Source organism: Balaenoptera borealis (assembly GCF_965194805.1).
Source record: "Balaenoptera borealis genome assembly, chromosome: 3".
Classification (NCBI taxonomy): Eukaryota; Metazoa; Chordata; class Mammalia; order Artiodactyla; family Balaenopteridae; genus Balaenoptera; species Balaenoptera borealis.
In genome coordinates this window covers 134,383,409-134,410,750 of record NC_138866.1, presented here as the reverse complement: position 1 = coordinate 134,410,750, position 27,342 = coordinate 134,383,409, and the positions used below count along the sequence as shown (strand labels likewise).

The window sequence follows — 27,342 nt, the reverse complement described above, 5'->3', positions numbered from 1 at the left end:
ATGCGGGATGGTTATTTCTTTTTTCACTAGATGGCCCCCTATGAGATGCCTTCCAGTGAGGACTGTACACTCCTATCAAAGTTCTGGCTTAGTAGCCAGAAATTCAGTATTTTGAGCAAGCAGAAATCACTCAGAAACAACAATGGAACACAGAGCAAGACTGTGGTATTAACTGTGCGTCACCGTCCCCCATTCATGGGCGTTGCTGCTTTACCCTGGAGGGTCCAAACTTGAGAACACAGCTCCTTACCGTGACTGGCATGGGTGCAAGTTGCACCTTCGGATCTGGGGCTCCGGACGGCTGGCTTGAGGGCAGTCACTGTCATTCACCAGAGTCGTGGTCTTGTTAACAATCCGTGTGCAGGACACGATGGTTCTGCGTTCCCCTGGAAACCAAACCACACAGAACTGAGAGGTCGTGGTACACACACCTGGTAAGGCCATTCATTCACCTTATGGAGGAGTGTTCAGGTGCATCTTTTGATCAGTTTGTCATTTAAAGTGACTATTGTAATGCTTTGTTGTTTGTCAGAGAGGGAGAACCATAATCTTTGGGATGAGGGTGTGTAAGACATGGCAGGGGCAGCATGGGGCAGGAGAAAGATTCTAGAACAGGATCAGAAAGAGGCAACACTTCAGATCAGCCATGTCCTTGGAAAGCTTGGGGTTCATTGACGTCAAGTTGTGATTTGGGTCTTTAATTTCCAACAAAGATTGCCAATCTCTGTATCTGTTCATTTGATGTTTAAAGTCTATGGAGATCTGGTCTTGATTAAACAACTGTATATCAGCCCTCATCAGAGATGATGGCTACTTATTACAGAACTCCTACTTGCTGGAGAGAAGTGAGAAACAGGAAGGCTAGTCTGAAGGACACAGACCCAACCTGAGAATTTGTCTCTCCATCAACTGCCGCTCGTGCCTAAGCCTCACGTGCTCTTGGGAAGCTTCACTAACCGGTCACCCCAGCTGGATGTAGTCATTCTTTTGGGTGTTCCCAAAGCACCCTGCACACTACTTGTCCATGACTTTGTTAGGAGTGGGGGTGAATGATTGGGAGCTAGAAGGGCGGCCTTTGGAACCAGGCTGTCTGGGTTCAGACTTGGCTTACTCACTAGCACAGTGAGCATAGGATTGCTACTTAGCCCTCACGTTTCTGTGCCTTGTTTTCCTCCACTGGACTGACTCGCTTAACTTCACTATGCCTTAGGGTGCTTTAGGGATGGTTAAAATGAATTGATACATATAAAATGCTTAGAAGAGAACCTGGCAGGGGTTAACACTTCATGTTAGCTATATTCCTATTGTTATTATTTGGGAAGTGTCATGATAAAAGATTAACAGGAAGTCAAGCACGACTATATGGATCCCACACTCCTCAACCAATCTGTCTCCTGGGGAATTTGTCATGGAGAAGTGACTGAAAATTATGGAGCCCTCAACTTGTGTAAGCATAGAAAGCACAGAGCTGCCTCAAGCCAGATTTCGGTTTGCGCTGCAGGTCAGGGAGCTGGAAGTCAGGGAGCCATAAAAGGATGCCAGTAGTGACAGCAGCAGAACAGTACCCCCTTGCCCCCCAGCGAACGGAGCCTGCTAACTCTTCCATTTGGGCCACGCTTAGTTTGTAGCAAGCTGCCCCAGTGGAAAAGTTTGGTGCCATCAGCCCCACAGGACTGAGTGTCGGTGAGGCTATGCCCAGGTCCCACCTGCCAGCCCACCCTCTGGGTTGGTATTCCAGAGTCCAGGTCAACCTTCTGTTCTAACTCTGTGTCCATCAAAATTTACCCATCCTGCATCCATCCCCCATGACCCCCCTGTGTGTCCTGTCAGGGTGATAGAATACACTGTACTAAGGGGTCTGCTGGCTAAGAATTCAGAATGCTTCCAACCGCTCCTCCTAAACAACACAGTAATGACTACGATGCCTTTTGTTCATATCGATTTTTGCAGTATTTGAGTCTCCTCCCTGCAGTGGGCATGAGGGTTGATCAGCATAGAGAGAGTAAATCATCTGCTAATATATGGAGGCAAATCATGAAGCCAGGACTCAGGCTCTGAACGTTTCACTGGAGTTGGAGGACTTTTTCTTTCCATTGTATTACTGTTGGTTCCATTAGTTTTCCTGTATTTCCATTGGTCACTGGGGCAAAAAGGAAAGGGTATTTGAGGGTCAGAACATCTTCCAGTGCCCCTCTACCAAACAGCAACAGATGGAAGTCTGTTCTGTTCATTCCCAGGGTCACCTGTCACACTTGTGACACAACCATACATCAGCCAAACCTCCACTCGGATCAGCATCCAAGGGCCCCATGCCATAGGCAAAGCTGGGCACAACTCCAGCATGCAGGAGTTTGGAAGACTCTGTCCAAGTGTTTTGCAGAGAGATTTGCAGTGGGACGTGGTTACATTCCATGGAAATACAGGTTATGTGGCTAGCCTTTCCCAGGCTCTGTGCACCCGCCATGGAGTGCCCTGAATTCACTTCTCTGTTTGACAAAAACCCACACCCCATGAGCCCGTGACCCTACTGCTCACCTCCTCCGCACTGCACACTGCAGCCTTCCCAGCTGCTGTGGGTCCAGATGAACAAGGAGTCCTGCGGTTTTTCTGGTTCACTTTGATTTTCAGCAGTGTAGTTTACGGGAATGGTGTATTCGTAATGAATTCCATAATTTTGGTCATGAAATAACAACACCTGGATCAGCAGCAAAATAAAAGGCCATTTTGAAATAAAGCGAAAGCTCCCAGGATTGCTGAACTTGCAAGCCAAGCCGTGCTGTGGCTGTCTCCCTACCAGGGGGAACCTGTTCTTTTCAGGGTTTCAAAACAGGTTCATTCCAGGGGCACACCTTTATTTCAGTCTTGGGTTCCCTAGATACTCAAATTCAGGGCAGGAGCTTATGTAAACCATCGGCAGGGAGTTCTACTCTTTTCCACTGGAGAGAGGACTCGTTTAGACGAGGGATTTGGGGATTAGCAAATCTGTGGGCTCTAACTGCACGTTACATGGAGAGCTGCTCCAGGCAGAGCAAAGTACCCGTTCCCACAGTCACCCACGAAGCTGCCCTTACAGGCGAGAAAGACACAAATATACTGCTTTTCCTAAACAGGCATCTGAACAAGTAGGGTTACTCTACTTCTTTGAAAATGAACACCACTCTTCACACCCCGAGCACCAGTCACTGCTATGTGTAAGGCAGGCTCAAGGGTAGACACAGCCCCCTGCAGGGGAACCTTGGGGATGCCTGTCAAGGATGTAGGAGCCTTCCTGCTGCCATGGGAGCTAGGATGATGACGATGCCCACAGGGTGGCACAGCCTGGCGCAGGGCTTAAAGCTGGGAGTGAGGGGAGGGGAGCCATCATCGTGCAGCTTGGGGACCCCTGGGTCTGAAATCCTAGTAAGTGGGAACTGGAAGGGCCTGCTCTTTGTTCGGTAATGCATGTTTCAAGCCCTGTAGAGAGAGAGGTGCTCCACTGGCTTTATTTCTCTACGTGTACGTAACGGTGCAAAAGAAGCACTCTTGTGGGAGCTTCAAGTGGCCTGGCTGTGGGTGGTATGTCCTCAGGCTAGGCTTGGAACCAGGGGGCGGTCCTGGGTCTAAGCAGCTAGCAACTTCACTTCCAGCCCGGGGTCTGGGAGAGCCGGCCCGCAGGAGCTGGAGGCAGAGGGTGCTCCACCTGACCTGGGGAGGCCAGATGGACGGTGTGCTGGACGACAGGAGCCGCCCTCCCTCCCAAGCATCTCCCAGCCCTCCAAGGGCTGCAGTTGCAGGCGGGGTGGGGTGGGGTGCTAAGAGCAGCCCGAACTGAATAAACATCCACTTCTCCAAGAAAGAGACTTGCAGTAATGCATTTGGAGAAATGCCTCCAGTTTTTTTTAAAAAAAAAAGGCTTTAAAAGAGATCTTTATTATCTCAGTATGGGAATAAGACTGGTGAATTGAGAATCCATATGAAACCAATTTCATGCAATTTTGTAGCCACATATAATTTGTATGCGTGTGCATAATTGCTTTCAAATGCAGGTCCCCGTGGCTCTACGGGTGCTCCTGACCCTGCAAGCAATGTGGACACCTCAGTTAGGGGACAATGGATTTCCCTTCAGAGGCAGATGGGCTCCTCTCGTTTCTAGGTTTAAAAACTGGTAGTAACAATTATATTTCAAGAGAGAAAAGTGATTAATGTTCAAGAGGGCAGGAACTTCAGCTGTGGTAGTTATTGCTTTCCTGGAGTTTTGTTTATTATGGTCTGAATGAATTCAGGCTGTGCATTTGCTTTAATGGGCTGTGATTCACTCACAGTTTATGAAAGCTTTTGGGAAAGAAAGGAAATAGGCCCATCTTGGTGTTTGCTAGAAAAGCAAATTCACATGCTAAAGGTGATGCTGCTATCTTGGGTTTTATCTTGTTTTTTACTTCCTCTTTTAGTCCCTCTGAATGACTGCTTTTAACTCAGGACAGGAGGATTTGTTCCAATGACTTAGATTAGGAAACAATCTAATCACAGAGAAATGACTTAGGTACCGGTTCTTAGGTCCCAGAAATCAACTTGCAAGTATATACCTGCAGTAGATTTAGTGTGTGGAGTGTTGCACTGATAGATTTCTGGACAGTTTATGTCATCTGTGGAAACTGGCTCCCCTTACTCTTATCAGAAATTGTAACAGGGTTAGGGCCACTGTGGGTGACATCTCTGCTCACACGCAGAGCTGGTCTCCTCAGGAGAGTCCCTGGGAAGTGGCCTGGGAATCTCTTGTGTGTCACCTAATCTTGAACAGCTGCAGGTTGCCAGTGACCACAAATTAATGGGGAGATAAGAACTTCCAAGTAGAGACTTTGGCAGGCATGGAGGACAAAATGTGCTTTGATTGCAGGCACACAAGCTGTCACAACTCCCATTCTTTGGAAGGAGACATGGAATCAATAATTACAAGCTATCAAAAGTTAGTCACGAGAAGTCCTGAACCCTGAGAAGGCAACGGTGGCATTCCTGTCCCTGGAGATCTTTCACATTCTTAAAAGGCAGCATAACCAGATGTTTCAGTGGTTTGCATGGGGTCCTCCCTGAGACAACACACAAGACCAGAGTGCCCTGATCTGGCCTGATTGCATGATTTCTCGAGGCCACCTGGGGAGTAAATAGGCCAGTAGAATCTGGTTCTCCCTTGATTCCTGAATCCTTGTTGCAAGCAGAGTCTGGAAAACCTGAGTGGTTTTGGTTTGGAAACAGAGTCAACAGTTCATTTCCAAAAGGTAGTTTCCGATGTGGATATACAAACTGTGGGGCAAATCTAAGCCATCTGATATTAAAACATAGACTTTGAGTGGGGCTGTCTGCTTAATAATGCCAAGTCTCCCTGGCGGCCACATGGCTAAGCATTTCCTTCCTGGAGGTGGTTCCTTTTGGAAAAGATGGGAGTTCTGCCAGTAAAGAGCTAGGGCAAAATTTTGAGAGGGCAGAATTTTGAAGCATGTGGCAAAGGGATTAGATAAGAAAAGACGAAGGGAGAGACATGAGCAGCAGGCGGCCAGGTAAACCACCAGGAACCAGGTGTACCTCCTCCCCACAGGGTCTCAGGGAAGAAGTCAACTGGTAGACCTCTTGGAGCCAGCGGTCTCAAGACAAATGCAAAAGCACGGCAAATTACCATCAAATGCAGAGGCATTTTGGTTGGTCCCTTGGCGGAAATTTTCTCCCACAGGCCCCTTCTAACGTAGCGGACGGTCGTGCCTGCAATCTGGAACTCTCCAGGGAGCTCTATCTTCCAGTCACTGTTGATGGATCTCTTGCTGGAGTCTTTGAGAGCTAGAAAGAAAATGGAACACCATGGAATCGGGGGAGTCAGTCTGTCTTTGAAGGGAGTCAGGGTGTCCTGAGCGGTGGGTTGGAGGTCTCACTCTCTACCTCCACAGGGGAGAAGAGGGAGGCCTGCAGTGAGAGAAAGGGAGCTTTCTTTGAGAACAGAAGCCTGGCTTACAGGGAGAGAACAGCTCCTGACCCCAGGACCCTCCGAGAGACAGCTGTCGTGACTCCTACACCTCTGACCATGGGCCGCTGTCTCAGAATCAGCTCACTCGGTGGCGGGTGCGGGGAGGAGCGCCAGAGAATGGAGACAGCCACAGCCCAATCACATTTCACGAGATTTACAGAGTAGGGGGTTTTCCACCTGATGAATAGATTCTATTTTAACGTGTACAAGGCTACAAAACAGGATTTGTAGCTTTAGCAAAATTCATCCTTCATTTTACTCTTACCCACCTGGGGCTTTTTAGAGGGCAGCCTAACTCCAATGCCTCTCAAGGATTTGATAGCCCTAGATTAGTAAAGCAGATGCTCCTTCAAGAAACAAGTGTCATTCTACCAAACACGAGAGTCTGGAAGCCTGAGCTGCCTACAGGCATGGCAGTAACAGTGAGCCGATGTCTTGTGGGTGGTGGGGGCCCTCCCACCCTCAGCTTTGTGGCCTTTGCTGGGTTCACACTTTGCTCCCTCACACTCCGTACAAAGTGTGTTGGAACTGACAAGGAATCGACATCTTGCTGATTGGCCATAGCAAAGATTTGGTTTTCCACACAAGCCATATATTTATTATTATCTGAGTGCTCACCAGTGACTTTCTTTGTTGTTTCCTCACTTAGGTTTTAGAGTCATGTGGTTCTCATGAGGGAGCATTCTGCAGTGAAATTCTGTTTTTTTGCGTTGTTTTGTTATTTAGGAAAGAAAGAAATAACTAGAACCTACTCTGGCATTTTGGAGAAGGTGGCAAATGAAAATGGGTGACAGTAAGTCTTTATGTCACTCAAAAAATAAAACTTTCCGTGCACCCCAAGTCCAATGCTATGCTCTCTGCCAGTGCAGCTAGAGTCCCCTGAGAACCAGATGCTCTCAATCACCTTGGGACCCTGCTCAACCCACAATCAGCGAAATCAGGTTCTATTCCATTCCCTACTCTCTGCTTATGAGGCCAGAAATATTAATAAAATGCCCACATTTAATACCGATTTTGGATAATGGGAGTTGAAACCCAAAAGTGGTTTCGGTTAACCCTGAGTCCACGAGCCCCTGGCTGGGTTAGGACCCGGTGGGTCCAGTCCTGGTCAAGCCACAAGCAGCTGGGGGATGCTGGCCTCCGCTTCCTCGTCTGCAGGACACAATGGTCCCAGCAGGCTCTCCTGGCCCCTAAGGGGGCGGTGCACGCTCAGGACTCTGTGCTTACAGGAACCGCCAAGAGAAACTGAGGGACCTGGGAAGGGCTGCTTTCCAGCAGGGTGGCTTCCAGGAGGGGGTTCATACTCAGGGTGGCTGCCCAGTGAGTGGCTGGGGATTACAGGACTCCAGGGAAGCCTTCGAAAAGAGAAAGCTCTACCACTTAGAATCGAATGCTTCCCTTCAAGAAATTCTGCCTACTATCGAGATTTCCTGGCTACTGGAAGGAAGCGAGACTGTTGGGATACTCACAATTTCTGTGCCTTTTTCTCTTCCTCAGCCACTGCCTGCAAGTCCCCATTCAAGGGACACATTCTCTGGTTTAGCTCCTCCATATGCTTTTACCCATTTAACCTTCCCAACAACTCTCTGAGGTAAAGGATTATTTTTCTCTTTTCACAGATGTGGAAATGGGGGCACAGAGAGGTTAAGTAACCTGCCTAAAGTCACACAGCTATTACATTGTCATGTGGAGAACTGAATCTAAACAGACCAAGCTCCCACATTCTTTAGGTTATAGCATCAGTCTAGAGTTTTATGATAGACACTGAAATGTGCAAATGTCATATTCTCAAAGAGAGCAAATTCCAAGCTCAAATTGCTGTGGGGGGGGTCTCACGTTCTACATACCTTCATAAAAATAACTAAAGTTATGGTTTTCCACAGCTTCCAGTGAACTAATAACCTAAAAATACTTTTGGTCATGTTAGCTACTCGGGTGTCTAGGCTAAGGCTGTATGGGTGTTCACTGTTCTTTCAATTTCTCTGAAGGTTTGGAAAATTGTTTCTTGCACATGCATATGTAAATTTGGTTTTCAGAATCAGTACAGGCTGGTGGGAAGTAGCAGACAAATGAGGGAACAGAAACCTTTAAGAAAAGCCTCAGTAGGGGCTTCCCTGGTGGCGCAGTGGTTAAGAATCCATCTGCCAATGCAGGGGACACGGGTTCAAGCCCTGGTCTGGGAAGATCCCACATGCCATGGAGCAACGAAGCCTGTGCACCACAACTACTGAGCCTGCGCTCTAGAGCCTGCGAGCCACAACTACTGAAGCCCATGCGCCTAGAGCCCATGCTCTGCAACAAGAGAAGCCACCACAATAAAAGCCCGCACACCACAACAAAGAGTAGCCCCTGCTCACCGCAGCTAGAGAAAGCCTGTGCGCAGCAGCAAAGACCCAACACAGCCAAAAATAAATAAATTAAATAAAAAAAAGAAAAGCCTCAGTAAAAACAAGTCAGGGAAGCACAGGGAGCAGCCGACACATCCCTACACCAATTCCTCACCTTCTTCTGAGGGCCTTGTAGCTGGTGATGAAGGCACAGCTCCTGCCCTTGGGAGCTCAATGTTTGAAAGGGAGACGGGTGAGAAGACAGATAAACACGATACACTTCCAGAAGCTCAGTGACAGAGGCTAGTCTGGGGCCCGTGCACGCTTGTGTGGGCAGAGATTGGGGCAGGTGGGGAAGGCCTTCTGAAGGAGGAGCCCTGAGCTCAGACTGCAGGAAAAGCAGGGAGAAGAGGTGGCCTGGAGCGTGTGGGCAGCTTGGGCTGTTGCTCCTTGCCTCCTTGTTAAGCTCAGTTTCTGTGCAGGGTGGTGGAGGGAGAAAGGTACCCTGCCCCATGTGAAGAAGCAAGTGGAAGGTGAAGGAATATTGGAAGTCTGATTGGGAAGAGAAGGTGACAGAGAGGGGCTACGGAGGTGGAGAAGGAAAGAGAAGGCTCACTGTCGTTGTCACTGGGGTGGGGACACGAGCATGTTGAGAACCCTTGAAACTGAGAATCAGAGAGATGAGCAGAACGAGTTTGTGTAAAGCTGTCTGCTGACCCCCGTCATGCTGGGGTCACCCCACAGAACCCATTTCCCACACAGAGACCAGGTGCACATTGGGGCGGCCCTCTCCTCCTGTCTCAGCCCACGCATGTGCCCCAGTCGACTCCTGCGTTCAGTGCCTTGGGCTGGGCCCTGGCCTTGTTCTGTCTTAGGGCTTCTGTGAGCATCTAGTGTGTTGCTGCCTGCCATCTCTCTCTCCTTCTGCAAGTAACAACGCCCAGAGGAGCTTTTGGGAATGTGTTCTTCCCCCAGTCACGTGGGGCTGACCCCAAACTCCACCCCAGCTCCAGGAGTGCATCCATCACCCAACCCTGGAAGGTAAGAGTCAATTCTAAGACTTTCATTCACCTTGGGAAGAAGGAGCTTTCTTTCCACAGGTTGCCCAGAGACTTGATATAAGTCTTGCCAGTACATGGCAAGAGGTCCCTAGATTAAAGTCAACTGAGAAAGGACAGCAGTGCCAGGATAGAGACTCTATTTCCCGTGATAATCATTTTAAGCTCCTGGATCCAGCAGTGTCTGAAGCCGATAACACAGAAACTGAGAACTGGGTTTGGCTTTCACATGTCACATTTGGAGGTTGGTTTTTAAAAAATACTAACCATGATGGGGGCAGGGCAGGTTGAGAAAGAAAATTACTAGTATGGATTCCTAGAAATCACGCTAGGATCCTCACTAACGTCAGCTTAGTACCCCCTGAGATTCAGAAGGCCCGGTATACTCTATCCAGGCTCTCCTGGGCCCTGCTCCTGTCCAGCACTTTGTTTGGGATGAGGCAGCTCTTTCTCACTTGGCCTTGTTTCTAAGGTGCTCTAAAAGGACTTTATTGGATTATAAACTGAAAACCACCCCGCCTCCGTGCCAAAAGTCAAACACCTGTGAGGTCAAGAGTGGGAAGGACTGGAAAAAGTGCAGGAGGGCACACCTGGAGCCGATTATAAACCCATCCACAGAAATGCCGCGCAGAGGTGTGGGGGCCGCCTGGGGAAGCCCCACTTCTGCCGGCAGAGGCACCCGCCGTGGGTGACACAGGGGACAGACGAAGACCCTGCTGGGCCTGGTAGCGTGCCACCCTCTCACCACCAGGGGAGTGTCCTGCTTGGCAGTAGGGGTTAGGGGAGGTGACATTTCAGGAGGTGGTCCGCAGGGTGGGCGGGGGAGGCCATGGAGGAGTGAGTATGGTCAGGGAAGAGGGGAGGGCAAGTGAGAGAGGCAGGCAGTGGCTCACCGGCTCTTCCAGAAAAGGCCAGCAGCAGGATGGGGAGGAACACGCCAGACAGTGCAGCGCTGGTGGCAGGCTCTCTGGGGAAAGCAGCCTAGATTTATAGTGCTTGTCACTATGCAAGGTGTAAATGTGCCTACATTACAGGTTTCAAGTTATCCACGTGAGCTCTGTGAAGGCAGAGATGGGAAGAGATGCGAACTGTGACCTCTCCCATCTACATACCACTGCTGGGCACTCCCAGGACTTCTGAAGTCACCTGTCTTTGCTTTGGAGGTCCTGGCCTGGGGTGGCTGAATTGGCAAAATCTCATACTGTCACAGCCTCAGGGTATGTGTGTGGTCAGGGTCGGGGCTCTCATGGTTCCAGAAAGAATCCACTTTGCTTGTCCAAGCTCTGCGGCAGCCATCTGCACGGCGGCCGCAAACTTCCAGGCACCGCAAACTCAGCTTTACAACTGCCACTTGACCCCTCGTCTGAAAGCCAGCGCCCCTTTCTCAGGACAGTGTGATCATGATGACACCCCTTCATGCATTTTGCAGTAGGATGAAAACTCAGAGGCAGAATTCTAAGTAGGAGGCCAGCAGTTCCAAGAATCAGGGGGATCACTGCAAGCCTGTTGACTCTGGGGTGAGTCATTTAGTCAGCAGGATTCAAAATTTGCAGGTTGCCGTGGTCCATGCTGAGAAATCAGAACTTCCTGATAAAATTGGAGTTTAGCACCTGACATCCCTTCAAAAGGGTAAGACTGCAGCCTCAGAAGGTCTGTTGGAACATCAAGATCTGAACATCACTGACAGTGAATTGATAGGTTCAATGTGGAGTCTGATGAGAAAACGACCTTGTGGGGCTGTGTCAGCCCCAAAGGGAGAGTGTGCAGGTCACTCCTGGCCCATCTGTAGTGGCCTCCACCCCGGAGAAAGCTTCACAGAGCAGGGTCTGTGAGAGCTGGGGAGGCCGAAGCTCCGGGGCCGCTCTCGTGCACCAGTCCTTTCCAAGGCCCTATACGTAGTGTATTCTTTCCCTTAAAGAAGGCCTCCCAAATTAAATAAGTTTTGGGCCCCAGAAATTCCCGTTCCTCTCAATCCTTTGGCATCAATGGTATGTGCAAGCCCCCTTCATCTGTCAGCATTTTGAGATTAGTTTATATTTGAAATTAGAATTTTTAGGCCTAGAAACTCAACAGGGGTCATTAAGATGATTACAAATGCTCTGCTTTGATAGGGAAATATAAAGTTAAGAACAAAGGGAATTCCTGAGCGACTTGATTCTATCTGTAATGTCTGTAGTTCTGATTTGCTGGTGAGGATACTTTCACTTGCTGATCCTGCCTCAGAGGTTGGATGTTTTAAACCCTGTCACAAATATAGCAGCACTTGCTTTTGTGTGTGTTGCTTTGGAGCCCTCAGAAGCCTCTCAACAGCTGGAGAGACTTCTGCATGGATGAAGACGGCACATGCTCTCCCTTGCTACCACAGCAGAACCAAACCTCCTCAATGGCCTGGAATGTGAGGTCATATGGTGACCGTCTGTTTCCCTCAGGGCCCTTCTATCTCTCTGTGGACATTTATACAATGTCCCTGGAGTTCCGGGCACTGTGAGAGATCCTGAGCCTTTCCAGGGAGCAGGGAGGGGGCATTCCTGCTGGGATGGTTCAGCTCCTCTCTGGAGCTGCCTGGGGGCAGGCACAAGAGGTCGGATCCCGTCTGCATGCCCACTTCCTGCATGGCGCTGTGAAGAAGCCAGGCTCCTTTCTGTCTCTCTCCCTCCTGGATTCCACTGGAAGACTTGACCCACGTTCAACCTACTTCTAATCCTGGCGTTGAGTCAGCTCCTTTTATTTCCACTCGGAGTTCTGCCAGCTCTGCTCTCAGCTATGGATGCAAACTGCAGAGGCATTTCCTGTTCCAGGTGGTTTTGAGCAGAAAGCCAGGCAGCATGGGTTGAAGGTAGGTGGGGTGAATTCTTTAGGAACTGCTCCCGCAATGTGAGAGTAATTCAAAGTTACACAGGGTTGACTTCCAAAGCACCCAGCCCCGAGTGGAAACAAGGCTTGTTGAACTAACTTTAGAAACGTAACAAGCATGGACCACCTTCGGATTTCCCTTGTGCACACACCAGACCCTGGAATACTGGAACTGTGATTTCCAGATAAGAGGACAGAGGCTGGCTCCAACCTCCCAGGGAGGTCCAGTGCTTCTGGGGAGCTGAGAATTCATCCTGAGACATTGAACCAATCTCTTCGGGATGGACATCGGCTTCTCTGAAATCCGCACACCGAAGCGGTAGCAATGGGCAGGTTTAACATATGTTCTCCAGTGAAAAATCATCCCCACTCAATCTCTGGCCGTGATTGACACCTCAGAGCAATTCTGGGAGGCTCTATGAGTTGCAGCAGACCCAGCTGCAGTGAGGAGCTTGGACAAGCTGCTGAACTCCTAGAGCCTCATTTTCCTCCTCTGTGAAATAGGCACATCAATTCTCTGCAGTACATTGGAGGGTTAGGGGTCAGGTCTGCAAAGCAGAGCAGGGCTCAATGACTGGGAGTCACAACGTCGATGTCACTGTTATTATTGGAATGTGTGGCCCTCAGGCTTCAGGAGTGGAGAGGGACCACCGTGAGAGCTGGCTCCCCGGGCACCATCCACTAGTTGTTATTTGTCGGCCCTAAGATGGGTTCCAGTGAAAAGTCATTTTTACTACAGGAATTAGGTGTTGAGTGATCTAAGAGATTCTGACATCCCTCTGTCATTCTTATATCACACAGAAAAGTAGAAGTAAAAATAATGTTCCCATTTTCACCAGATACCTTGGGCTGGAGGAACAGTGCTGGCAAGTCTCGGAGGGCGGGACCGGAAGCTGAGGAACTTACTTGCAGGGCACCTGCTGGTGCTTTATGGAAGGGCCAGTAAGCCGACCTTGGAATTGCCCCAGCACCTGAGACACTGGGATCATGATTTTTGAATAAGATAAGGGTCAAAGGCGATGTCAGACTCCCACAGAGGCCCAGTGTTTCTGGGGAGCAGGAATGTCATCTCCAGGTTGGGGAGGGCCAGTGTACCAGTTGGAAAGGCTAACTTTGGGGGTGACACTGGGTGATGGGGCTCTGAAGCAAATGCTGGTAAACTTGACCAAATTTCCTTAGGTGGGCAGAAAGGAGGGGGACTCTTTGAGAATTTAGTAAAAAGGCCATCACTTTGAAGAAGGTGCCGAGAGCAGCACAAGGCCCCGTTTTGGAAAGTATTTACAAGCATCGTTCTATTTGTAGAACAACAGCTGGGACAGTTTCAGAGAACAGTGCCAGGCAGGACTGGGCCAGCATCCCTGCCAGGGAGGCGGGAAAAACCACGGACGGGGCTGATGAAGACTGACGTGGATGTCAACCCGAGGGACAGCAAGGTCCTAGGCTGGCAGCAGGAACAGCAGCGGCCATTATGGCCTCCAGGACACAGGTGGATGGGAGGCAGGTAAGAGAGTTGGGAGGAGGGGGCAGGGCTGCCTGAGGTCTCCTGGGGTTACTTTCGGGGACTTAGGCTATCCCAGTTCCTCACAACTTCTTTCACTCACTCTTCTGTCACCCGCTTTCCTGTCTGAAGCTGGTGGTTCCTACTCACCCCTTCCCCTCACCCCTCATCTACCTTGGGGATGGCTGCACTTGAGCCAAATACAACAGCACTGTTTGGTCCATGCTGATTACTTATATCATTACACCTAAAATACGAGTATAAAACCAATGGATTGAGAGCACCCCTTCAGCATTTTGCTGAACCAAATTAGCAGCCTGATTGTCCAAATCGATGCTCAGAACATAAACTATGAGTCAAACCATTTTTTGTTTTACCCAGAAAACTGTGGGCAGGTTTATCTTCCACCACGCGAATCCTTCGAGCTCCAGCTGGAATGATAGCAGCTTCAATATAACCTGTAGTGACAGATAACACACAGGTGAGCCGACCAGACCTCTACCCTCCATCAGAGACCCCGCAGCACACCCCCACCAAAACCCACACTGCTGCACCCCCATGGTGATTTCAGAGCCCACAGGCTTGCAGAGCTCTGAGAAATCAAGACAGTCAAGAAGTGTGCTAGGGCCAGAATCTCCTGGCTGCCCAAATTCCAGAGAGCACCACTTGCATGTGTTATGAGTTGAACTGTGTCCTCCCACCCCCAAATCCATATGATGAAGTCCTAACCCCCAGGACCTCAGAATGTGACCTTACTTGGAAACTGGGCTGCTACAGATGTAATTAGTTAAGATGAGGTAATACTGGAGTAGGGTGGGCCCCCAATCCAATATGACTGGTGTACTTATAAAAAGAGGAAATCTGGACACAGACATGTACACACGGAGAACGCCGTGTAAACATGAAGCAGAGATCGAGATGATGCATCTTATAAGCCAGAGACTGCCAGAAAACCACCAGAAGTTAGGAGAGAGGCATGGGACAGATTCTTCCTCACCTTCACGGGGGGCCAACCCTGCCGACAACTTGATCTCAGACTACTAGCCCCCAAAACTGTGAGACAATAGGTGTCTCCTGTTTATGCCACCCAGTCTGTGGTACTTGGTTACAGCAGCCCTAGCAAACTAAGAGCCTGGAGTTCTTTGTGAAGAGCACCTTCCTAGAGCACGGGTGTAGAGTGCCCCTGGCTGTGTCATCTATTGGATTCCTTGGCTCTTTGCTGTACTTTGAACTTTTCCCTGATTCCATGGGATGACAGCAGAAGCTAGGCTACTTGCCCTATGACAAAACCACTGCCTCAATACCGAGTACCATTTCCTGCTTTCACTGCTGTTTGGGTGTTTCTGCAACCGTTGCAGTATGTACTTTTGTCCATTTCCTTGAGTATTTCCAAGTATAATGGGGTCCCTCAGAGGCCAGGGCCTTCTGCCCATGCTCTGACCCCACATGTGCCCAGAACGGCAGGTGGTTAGCAAAGATTCAGGAGGAAATGATTGAGGCTGCCAGGGAGGAGGTCAGGGGCTGGCTGATGCCTGGTTACTGGGCAACTGTGTCAATTAATGAGCCCAACATAATGGTGAGATTCTGAAATGCAGGCTGGTAATCATTTTGTTTTGGCTTACATTTGGGTTTTAGACAAAGGTAATGTGCATTTGCTTCAGTGATTTAGATGATGATCCCAAATTAGATGATAAATCCTACCCCTGTGGTTCCCAAATGTGATCATCAAAATCAGCAGGGGAGTTTTAAAAATAAGAGATTTCTGGGCCCAAGTATGTAGAGATTATGGAAATATCTATTTTGAGGAGTTTATTTATTTCCTCATTTTCTCATAGTAAAAATGGCTTTATTTTCATTATAAATATAGTACATGATAATTCAAACCACAAAAGGGGAAAAACTAAAACCAACCTATACCACATTGCACTAAGAAAATTACCCATATTTTTGATGACCAGCCTTTTCAGCATCTCTTAATGCATATAAACATACACACATCATTTTATGCCAATAGGATATTATATATGGTTTTAAAAGATCAGGGATAACTTTAAAATAATTAAAGAGTTTTGCTAGGCAATGTGTGTCCAAGGTGTAAAATTCAAAAGTTATAAAAGGATATAGTAGAAAGTAGATTGATCTGATAAGATACATCCTGTGGCTGGCTGTCTTTCTAACACTCTTATCGTTTACAATAATTTGTTATTTTTTGGCTGGGTTTCTATGTAACTAACTGAAATGTGCCCGTATGACAGTTTTGTTTCTTCCTTTCTGATCCTTATGCTTTGGATTTCTTCTCCTTTCACCATTCTGGTTGGAACTTACGAAACCATGTTGTATGCCACATGAGATAGTGGCATCCTTGTCTTATTCATGATGTTGGAGAAACGCCTCCAGAGTTTTCTCACTGAAAATGATGTCAGCAGTGAGAATGTGATAGGTATCATTTATCAGGTTAGGGAAGTTTTCTTTTACCCTAGTATGTTAAGAGCTTTTGTTATGAAGAGGTATTGAAGTTAATCAAGTGCTTTTTTGCATCTACTGAGATCATCATATTGTTTTTCTCCCAAACAATACAAAGACTTCAGAGCAGTTTAACTGTAATCACACTTGTCATGGCTAACATGGTGTGTGGGTCGGTATCTCAGTCTTGTTTTTCCTTCACCAATACATTTTAGTTCATTGTTATTTCTTTTTTATTCTGATGTTTTCCTGTAAACCTTTAATTATATTTATATTTCTATTATGTGACTTAGCTGTAAGTAAAATATTTTAATCTCTGGATATTAAAAGATGAGGAAATCAGCATAAGTATACTGCCCTCCACTCTCTTACACCCCTCTTCAACTTTTACCGAATCATTCCTACATTGTATTAGTTTATGACATTTATCTTTTGGTCTCTAAGATAATTCCTGCAGTTGTTTTAGTTTTAGTCCTAAAAATTAATTTAATGTTCACTACGTGTCTTTTTTCCAGCTTTTCCAATAAATTCCTGCTTGCCTCAAGTTTGTTCTCTTTGAGATGGGCGCAAAGAAAATTACAGTTTCTGAATTGTAATATAGTAAAAAAAAAAAAATACTGTTCATTATCCTGATACTTGAATACCAGTTTGGCTGGTATAAGATCCTTGAGTCACACTTTCTTTCTCTGAGGCTACTATTTGAATTGTTCCATTGAATGCTAGTGTGGAAAAGTCTGAGGCCAATCTGATGTTTTCCCTTTATTAGCTTACCTAAAATTTGGATCAGATACTCAAAAGATTCTTAACTCTAAAATCTAATAACTATTAGGCTATTCATAGTTTCGTGTAACTTTTTCCTGGGACAGAAAGCTATATTATTATTATTAGACTTAAATATATATATATATATATATATTTTTTGATCAATTTGTTTGGTGTTCTTTTTTCAGGGATACCAAATTATTTACATTTGACCCCCTTTTTTCCCCATAGTGCTCATTTAATCTCTTATCCTTCTGATTCTTTGTTTCCATTTTGCTTTGCTCATTTTTCTGTCCTGTCCCCCATGCTTCTCATTGTGTTCTCAGCAGTGTAGATTTCCTTTGCTTCCATGCAGACTTGGTTTCTGTGATGGACTCATTTTCTTCTTCTACACTTTTCCTCAGCTGAGTCACGTTTCATCTCCCTTTGTTGCTTCACTGCTTACTCCTTGAGATCTCATATCTTATCAATGAGTTCTTCTTTTATTGAGGGTATTATTTAATCAGTTTTTGGAATTTATGGCAATAACGTTTGGTCAAAATTTTCATCTTCTCCTTGGTAACATTTTGCTGGTGAGTTTTTTATAAATCAGTCATTTGTTCTCCTAGTCCCTTTTATCCTTTTCCTATTGCAGTATATGTGTGTTGATCCTGTACTAATTCTCTTTCTAAATTTAGTACTAATTTTTAAGTGACACAGGTTCTAATTGTACCAGCTTCCTCTACGTTTGTGTGGGAAGAACAGGACAGTGTTGTGGGCTAACAGAACTTTCCCTTAGTTTACAGTAAAATTTGTTAGGACATGGGTTTGTGTGTATCAGTGAGTTAATTTTTAGGTTTGTAAACATTTGTGTATTTTAAATTTACAGAAATATACATGCATTTTTCCCATTATCAAAATTTTAATAATACAGGTAAATCTCAAGTCCCCTTAATCCCACTCCCCTCCCCTGTGGGAACTGCCACTATTAGTTTGGTATATATTCATTCAGATATTTTACTATTTATCCAAATATCTACACAAATATACATATGAAAATATCACATGGTATATTTTTTATTTGTGTATATTTTATATAACTGTTAGGAATAACATTTATGACTATTGTATTATACTACATTTTTTTTAAAAAGCATGATGTGTCTTGGAAAGCTCTCCATGTGAGTATGTATAGCTCTCCTTATTTTTCATTTAAATTGCTATGTAGTTTATGTAACTACGCCCCTACTGATTTAGGTTATTTCAAAACTGTCATTTAGAACATTTAGGTTATTTCAAAATTGTCACTTTTAGAAACAATGTTGTATCATGTATGAACAGGCACACGAAACCCCTCAATAAAATACCAGCAAACTATTCCAACAACATAAAAAAAAAGATTATACACCATGATTAAATATAATTTATCCCAGGAATTCAAGGTTGGTTTAACATATAAAAACCAATCAATGTAATTTATTCAAAAAAGGACAAAACCCACCCGGTCATTTCAGTGGATGCAGAGAAAGCATTTGGCAAAATTTAATACTCTTCCATGATAAAAATACTCAACAAACTATGAATAAAAGGAAACTTCCTCAGCCTGATAAAGAGCATTTACAAAAACCCCACAGCTAATATCAAACTTAATGGTAAAATAATGCTTTCCCCCTAAGATCAGGAAGACGGAAAGGATGTGCACTCTTGCTATCTCTACTCAACATTGTACTGGAAGTTCTCTCTATGTCAATTAGGCAAGAAAAAGATTTTTAAAAGGCATCCAAATTGGAAAGGAAGAAGTAAAATTATCTCGATCTGCAGATGTCAAGATCTTATATATAGAAAAATACTAGGGAAGCCACTAAAATCTGTTAGAACAGGTTCAGAAAGGTTGCAGGATGTAAGATCAATATACAAAAATCAACTGCATTTCTATACATTAGGGGTAAACATTTCCAAATAAAATTAAGAAAACAATTAGACTTAAATAATATCAAAAAGAATAAAACACTTAGGAATAAATTTAACAAAAGATGTGCAAGATTTCTACACCAAAGACTGCAAAAACACTGTTGAAAGATATTAAAGAGAATCTAAACAAATGGAACGACATTCCATGTTCATGGATCAAAAGACTTAATATTGTTAAGATGGGAATACTTCAAAATTGATTTACAGATTCAAAACGATCCTTACTAAAATTCCAGCTTGTTTTGCCCAAAATGACAAGGTGATCCTCAAATTCATATGCAAATGCAAGGGACCCAGATTAGCCAAAACAATATTTAAAAAGACCAAAGTTGGAGAAGTGACAATTCTTGCTTTCAAAGTTTTCTAGCCAGCTCCAATCATCAAGACAATGTGGTACTAGCATAAGGACAAATATTTCTATCAATGAAATATAATTGAGAGTCTAGAAAAAAGTCCCTTATTGATTTTTTTAAAACAAAGATGCCAAGAATATTCAATGGAGAAAGAATAATCTTTTCAACAGTGTTGGGATAACTGTATATCCACATACAAAGGAATGAAGGTGGACTCTTACCTCAAACCATACAAAAAACCCTCATCTAAAATAGATCATGGACCTAAATCTAAGAGCGAAGACTATAAAACTCTTAGAAGAAAACATAGGAGTAAACCTTTGTAACCTTGGATTAGGCAATGGTTTCTTAGATAGCCAAAGCACAAGCAACAGAAGGAAAAAAAATAAAGTGGATCATATCAAAATTTTAAACTTTGTGCTTCAAAGGACACCATCAAGAAAGTGAAATGGCAAACTCATACACTGGGAGAAAATATTTGCAAATCATTTTGATGAAAGAACTGTGTCCAGAGTATATAAAGAAAACTTACAACTCAATAATAAAGTGACAATCCAATTTAAAAATGGGTAATGGATTTTAATAGACATTTCTCCAAAGAAGATATATGAATGGCCAGAAGCACATGAAAAGATGCTCAACATCATTAGCCATTAGGGAAATACAAATCAAAACCATAATGTGATACCACTTCACACCCACTAGGATGCCTATAACAAAAATGATAAACAATAAGAAGTGCTGGAGAGGATGTGGAGAATTTGGAACCCTCACTTATTGCTAGTAGGAACGTAAAATTGTACAGGCATATTGGAGAAGAGTTTGGTAGTTCCTCAAAAATAGAATTACCGTATGACCTACCAATTCCACTCCTATGTATATACCCAAGAAGAATGAAAAATATGTCCATGCAAAAACTTATACACAAATGTTTATGTCAGCATTATTCATTCTAACCAAAAAAGTAGAAACAACTCAAATGTCCATCAACTATTGAATGTATTTTTAAAATATGATATAACCATACAATGGAATATTGTTCAGCAAAAAAAAAAAAAGGAATGAAACACTGATAGATGTTTCAAGGAAGAACCTTGAAAATACTATGCTAAGTTACAAAAGCCAGTCACAAAGGACCATGTTTTATACGATGCCACTTATATGAAGTGTCCAGAATAGACAAATAGATGGACAGAGAAAGTAGTTGCCTAGGGCTGGGGTAGGAGGGAGATGGGGAATGACTGCTAATGGGTGTGGGGTTTCTTTCTGGGATGATTGTGGTCATGGCTGCAAAACTCTGTGCATGTACTAAATTCCCTTGAATTGCACACTTTAAATGGATGAATTTTATGATGTGTGAATTATATCTCTACAAAGGTACTAAAAATAATACTGCAATGAACAGCTCTGCACATGTCTTCTTGTGTATATAAACAATGTCATACCAGGCCAGCTGTGAGAATTGCTGGGTCAAACACACATGCAGTTTAAATGTTAAATGTACATTTAAATCGCCCTCCATAATGGCTTAACCAATATAGAAGTCAGCCAATACCACAGGAGAATACATGTTATTCACAGACTTCTTAATACTTGATATTATCAATCCTCTGGATATTTGCTAGTTCAAGATGTGAAAAATTGTTATGTCATAAACGTAATTTGTCTTTCCCTCATTATCAATGTGGCCATACATCTTAGCACATATTTACTGGTCGTTTGCATTCACTCCTCAGTTAACTGTCTTGCTCATAAGTGTTGCCCATTTTTCTACTGGCTTTTTGTTTTGATTTAATTGATAAGCAGGAGTCTTGGAAATATATTTTAATATCTATTAATATGTATTTAATACATTTTAGACTCAAACTCTTTACTCACTAGACTTGTTGCACACACATTTTTTTTCTGTCTGTCATTTGTCATTTGTTTCTGGTGCCTTTTATTACAAGGTTTTAATATGATAGTCATAGTTTTAATATTTGAGATCTCCTTTTTGTTTTCTGATTGCTTCCTCTCATGACATTCTGTATTGGTTTTATGGATAAACTCACTTCTCAAATCTAAGAATAGTTATTACAGATTTTGAATTTCTATTATTTGAGTTATCTTGCTTTTTCCATGGGTCATCTTTTCAGTTATCTTGGTCTTTCCCATTTGTGTTGCAGACTCTTTCAAGAAGGATGCCACAGATGGGTTGTCTCTATATACAGTAGCCCCCTTATCTGCGGTTTAGCTTTCTGTGGATTTAGTTACCTGTAGTTAACTACAGTCCAAAAATATTAAATGGAAAATTCCAGAAATAAACAATTCATAAGTTTAAAATTGCATGACATTTTACTAACGTGATGAAATCTCACACAGTCTCACTCCGTCCTGCCCAGAACATGAATCATCCCTTTGTCAACCATATCCTGCCTGTTTGTTAGTCACTTAGTAGCCATCTCAGCTATCAGATTGACTGTTGTGGTATCACAGGGCTTGTGTTCAAGTGACCTTTATTTTACTTAATAACAGCCCCAAAGCGCCAGAGGAATGATGCTGGCAACTTGGATGCGCCAAAGAGAAGCTGTAAAGTGCTTCTTTAAGTGAAAAGGTGAAAGTTCTAGACTTAATAAAGAAAAAAAATCATAGGCTGAGGTTGCTAAGATCTATGGTAAGAATGAATCTCCCATTTATAAAATTGTGAAGAAGGAAAAAGAAATTTGTGCTAGTTTTGCTGTTGCACCTCAAACCACACAAGTTATGGCCATGGTGTGTGATAAGTGCTTAGTTAAGACGGAAAAGGCATTAAATTTGTACCGTAAGATATTTTGAGAGAGAGAAAGACCACATTTACATAAATTTTGTTACAGTATATTGTTATAATTGTTCTATTTTATTATTAGTTATTGTTAATCTCTTATTGTGCTTAATTTATAAATTAAACTTTATCACAGGTATGTATTTGTAGGAAAAAAGCATAGTATATATAGGGCTCCGTACTATCTATACTTTCAGTCATCCACTGGGGATATTGGAAGTTATCCCCCAGGGATAAGGGGGGACTATTGTATATGGGTGGTGTTTGCTGATGGTCAGGACTGGTTTTCAGTTAGGGGGCAGGGAGTGTTGTTATGTGTTGGCAACCGAAATACCAGAATGCAGAAAAGTTTGCTATAGGTGATGTGTCATGGTGCTGGCCACCAAATATTTCCAGGTCTCTCTCTGGAATCATGGTAGGAATGCATTTCCTTGCCCTCTTAAAATTGTGTGACCATGTAACTTACTTTGACCCTTAAAATGTGGGTGAAAGTGACGTGTACATAGAAGCTTTAAGAGCACCAGCACCTGATTTGCCGTGTTCCCTTTTTCCTGCCAAGGTGACTGTGGCAGTGTGTGGACAATAAAATCTCTGTCAGCCCAGGTCCATGAGTGGTTACAGTATGCAGAGCCTCCTGCCATCCCATGCTGGACATGCAGAGTGAGCAAGAAATGAACTTTTGTGTTAAGCCACTGATTTGGGGGGCATTTACATTGTGTTTTGTTTGTTTGCTTGTTAACTACAGCAAAACCAAGTCTATTTATTCTGATTCAAACACACATGAACATCCACTTGAGGTGTCCTTGTTCTCCCTAGATCTTTTAAAAAGTTCCTGTTCATTCATTTTAAGGTGATCTTGAGAAGCCAAGGAGATAAGCACCTGTGTTCAACCAGCCATTCTGGATGGAAAGTTTAGCAGGATTCTTTAGTCTTGATAGCAAATGTTTTGGCGTTGTTACTACAGATCCAGCCTTGGACACTTACAAATAAATGTTCTAGTTGAAGACTTCACAGGTGGCAACATAGTCCTATTTGAGTTGTTTACTTCTTGTGCCCTGATCCATCCTGATTCCCAGGCAGGACGACTTCTTGAACCAGATGGGAGTGTGGTCCTCCAGGGGATCCCTTCCAACCACCTCTGACTTACTAAGCAGCAGCACTGACTTGCCCACACAGCCCCTCCACTGTCTGGTCCTTATAGTGTGAGGCAAGGTTTTTTTGATTAAAAATAGTTTTTGCTCCAGGAATGCTTCTCTACTTAAAAAGGATGGCCACAAAAAAACATCTTTGAGAATCACAGCACTGGATTTTGAACCATAAATTTCTCTTAGAGAAGTCCATTTCTTCTGGGGGAATTTGAAGAATTATTGGATTCCAGGCATACAAGATTGTGAATTACCAAAAACGAAGACAAAACTGTCCAAGGTCAGTGGTGATTAAAACCTTTTTTGGAGGAATCTCCACTTTAAAGCACAAAACTGACCTGGGAACAGGATCTGCTTGGGGAACTGAATTATTCTCTGAGAGCTACTGCTGTTACAAGGACTTTTCCTATTTTGTGACTAAGAAACCTTGGTGTTAGCATCACCAGGCTGCAGAATCTAAGGCAACAGACATATTCGCCAGGGTCCAAATTAGTTAATTTTCCATATTCCACAGCAAGGGGCATCTGCAACCAGTGCACGCTCACCATGCCTATTTTTAAGCTTAAATTTGGCACAAGTAGCAACACTGAAAAGGCACCTGTTTCCTCTCCTTTCTCATATACCCTCTGGGGCAGAGGCAGATGAACAGTAAACAGCTCAGGGTAGACACACAACTCAGGTACGGCACATCCTCAGGTGAACCCTGAATAATGGGTCAGGTCATTGTTGTGCCTGGGCTCTGCTAACCTTTCTTTCTAAGATAAGAGCCTCTCTGCTCAAGATATGGAGGGAAGTAATGAAAGAGAATATCCCTGAAATGAAATGCGGGGCCTCTGTCCTCAAACCAAAGAAACCATCTCTCACTCACTGTCCTCTTTCTGATGGCCCCTACCTTACCCAGAGCTCAGAGCCCACCCTGAGGTTGTTGTGAAGAGTGACCAGCAAGGGAAAGAGTCCTATCACCAAGTCCCAAAGCACCTTGTCATCCCTCATACCAGATGTCCCCCTATGCAGATGCCAGACGTCACCATGTTGACTGGGCATGAAATATAATTAAAGGGGGGATTTACTCTAAGAATTCACAAGATAGAGTCATACTTTAGGTAAGATAGTAAGACTATCTTTGGAATGATTTTCCATTCTAGTCTCTGCCATCAAGCAGGAGAAATCCAGTTAGAGGGACACGATTTGGGGTCATGAGGAAGCCAAGGATAAAATCCAATACTGTTGCCATTATTCTAGGAGAACATGTAATTTTTGCCATATGGACAAGTAGTCAGAAGGAACTTCAAAGTATTGTTGACCTTAAACCTGCCTCAAATGTTCTGAAAAATTAATATCATCAGGCTATATTTCCCTGCAAAATACTTTTTGTCTGAATTTCACAAGTAGATGATTTAGATCATATTTTTCCCTTGTTTCAGGTTCAGTAGCAATAACTTTCCTTGGAAGAAAACCATTGAGCTGGTAAGGTACCATGATGGAACACAGGTAACATTCTGGCTATGAGGACTGGGACACTTTCAAAAGGTCGTATCAAACACATACAAAAAAAAAAATCAAAGTTCTTTTTTTTCTGGTAATAATCTTTAAAAATGCTTGGGGAGGATTTGTATAAGTTTCTAGTTTTCTCTTTTTACGAAAGTTGTTTATGAGAGTATTACTGTCTTTATGTTTATCCCTAAAGGTTGTTCTGGTTCCAGTGGAAAAGGATTTGGGAAGCCCAGGAGTCTAGACTAATATTCTGGTTCAGTTCTCAGAATGTGAGGTCAGCGCAGGTGGGCCAAAGCAAGGCCATGGTTTTTATCTCCAGCACAAAGACCAGGAGTCTTACCAAGTGCCCTCTGCCCTTTGGGAAGCCCAACCTGTAATATGGAAACTTCCTTATGGAAGAAAGCACCATCTGTGGCTAAATTCTCTGGCATATCTTAGCATTTTCTGCCAAAGTGCCAGGTGGGGCTGAGGAGAATGAAGATGTATCCCTGGCACACTAACATGCGTTTTTGTATGGCCCTTAATCCCATGACTCTTTATCTTTCACAGCCTTAAAATTGGTTTTATTCTATATTTTTTCTTTTTGGTAATCAGTCTTAAACATCAATTACACATGAGCGATAAATGGCCTCAGTGTTTATCCGTGGCTTCATGCATGACTCACTCCCACTGACTCTACTCGGCAAACATTCAGGCACGTAAGTGAGGTAAAAGCCCCACACCAGGCATGTCACCACTAGTTCTGCACAGAATAACCAAACATCTTACATGAGAAACACCTGGGAACAGCCTTTGCCATCACACACGTGGACACCTTGGTACAAAGGTTATTCTTGACTGAGAAAAAGAAATACATTGTAATTGGTTTACATGCACATTGCAGGAACTGATACTGTAGTTGGTAGTCAGTGCAGAAAAGAGTCCTGTGTCACCATCACACAGTGGTAAATTTCCCCACGGAACCTCCACACCCCATACCTAGAGACTGGAGCACAGAACTTGGCACAAAGCAGAGGTTCTAAAGCTAATTATTGAACAAATGTGACATGTGGATCTATCCCTATTCAATAGGGATAGATCACGTCACTCTCCCTTTTAAGAATCGATTGTTTAAGAAGGTTCTCTTTGAGAAAAAAGTGCAAAGGGATTCAGAGCCCATGGGGCATCATGGCCGGTTCTCGGTGGGGACTTCAGTCCAGGTATGTTCTGGACTGGGTGTCCATGGACACCAGTCACCTTTCTAGTGTCAAGGAGCAGCATGGAATAATGTGGAAATGACACCTTAATGAAACAAAAGCATCATATCAAGAACTTTCAAGTTACTAAATTAAACAAAGTCCAGCTGTTTCAACTCAGCCAAAGGCTTGGGCATTTTGAAGCCCATCCATCAGAAAAGTAATATGATAGCCAATTCAAGTTGATCCCTCCTAGAGATGAGTGGCCCAGGACCTCATCTATTCAAAGTCTGGAGGCAACAGGCCAGAGGGCAATAAACAACCTCACTCAGGATGCTACACTGGGAGCTCTCAAGGACACCCTGGGGGCGTGGATACTGTCCCTGTGTGGGTCTGCTCTGGGTCCTCAGCTCAAGTACTTGGGTTAAGGACCCAGAAGAGTTCAGGCAAGGGTCAGGGCACATATATAATTGGGCACAAATCCTGCATTTGATTCCTCTTTATCTTTCTGGTATGGTATTTTCTTTGATATTCACCCTCAGGGTGATAAGGCATTCCTCCTCTTCCCAGTCTTTCGAGCTGGGCAGAGATGAAAGTTACCTTCCTATCTAAACTGACAGGATTCCGAATCCATCCGGCTGCACTTGGAGTCACCTAGATGTTACATGACCCGGGCGCTTTATACCGTTTCTAAGCTGGGTTTTTCCTTCAGCCTGAAATGTCCTTCCCCCACCTCCACTGTCAGTTAATTCCTACTTGTCCTTTAGGGCTTGGGGGCCACTGTCATCTGCCCACAGGGCTGGGCGAGGAGCCCCACCAGAACTTGGGGTCCCACAGCACCCCCACTGAGCACCTCCCTTGACTGTGACCAACTCAGTGACAGTTAACTTTTATTTCTGCAACACCTTGCTCTTAAAATACAGCAGTGCTGAATGAATGTTTACTGGGTGAATGGCCACCTGGGTGACCATGAGCAGTATCTCTCGTACATGCATTCCAGAATGCCAGACCTGGGTTACAGGTTAGTGTTTGATGAAATTTGTTAGCTAGTGATTCATCCGCGTGTGAGCGAGCATTCCACGGACATCTTCAATAAACAGCATCCACACTGACATGAGCTTATGCTCACAGACCCCAACCACAAGGATTTGGAGAAAGCAGCTTTAGACTTCAAAATGAAGGTGTGACATTTTGCAACTCAGAACTTTTACAGGTAAAAGGACAGAACTCTTACAGGTAAAAGGACAGAACTTTTACAGGTGGGTGAAGCTAACCTAGCTTATCTTTCTCTGAAGGTTTGCTAAGGCTTTTGTGAAGGAACACTAAGCCACATGTCAGGGTGGGGACCACTACCCCCTGGAGGATTCCAGCACCTGCCATTCTATGGGGGACTGGCTGCCACAGCCCCAGAGGCCTGATCTCCCCAGGAAGAAGCCTGCACATTCACGCCCATCTCCCTTCTGTCTATGGTTGGG

At 44.4% G+C, this 27,342-nt stretch overlaps 1 protein-coding gene across 15 annotated transcripts in view; it reads right to left on the bottom strand.

The window, feature by feature from the left end:
- Positions 1-27,342, bottom strand: part of ADAMTS17 (ADAM metallopeptidase with thrombospondin type 1 motif 17) — a 354,337-nt gene that overhangs the window by 87,189 nt on the left and 239,806 nt on the right. For 13 of the 15 annotated variants that reach the window (XM_082385141.1, XM_082385142.1, XM_082385143.1 and 10 more), the window contains 5 exons: positions 25,461-25,529; positions 14,103-14,183; positions 5,648-5,805; positions 2,536-2,695; positions 251-386 (listed from right to left, as the gene is read on the bottom strand). In XM_082385141.1, coding sequence (XP_082241267.1) covers positions 251-386; positions 2,536-2,695; positions 5,648-5,805; positions 14,103-14,183; positions 25,461-25,529 — 604 coding nt within the window. The remainder of the gene's footprint in view (positions 1-250; positions 387-2,535; positions 2,696-5,647; positions 5,806-14,102; positions 14,184-25,460; positions 25,530-27,342) is intronic. The other 2 variants (XM_082385138.1, XM_082385139.1) reach the window with 1 other exon arrangement.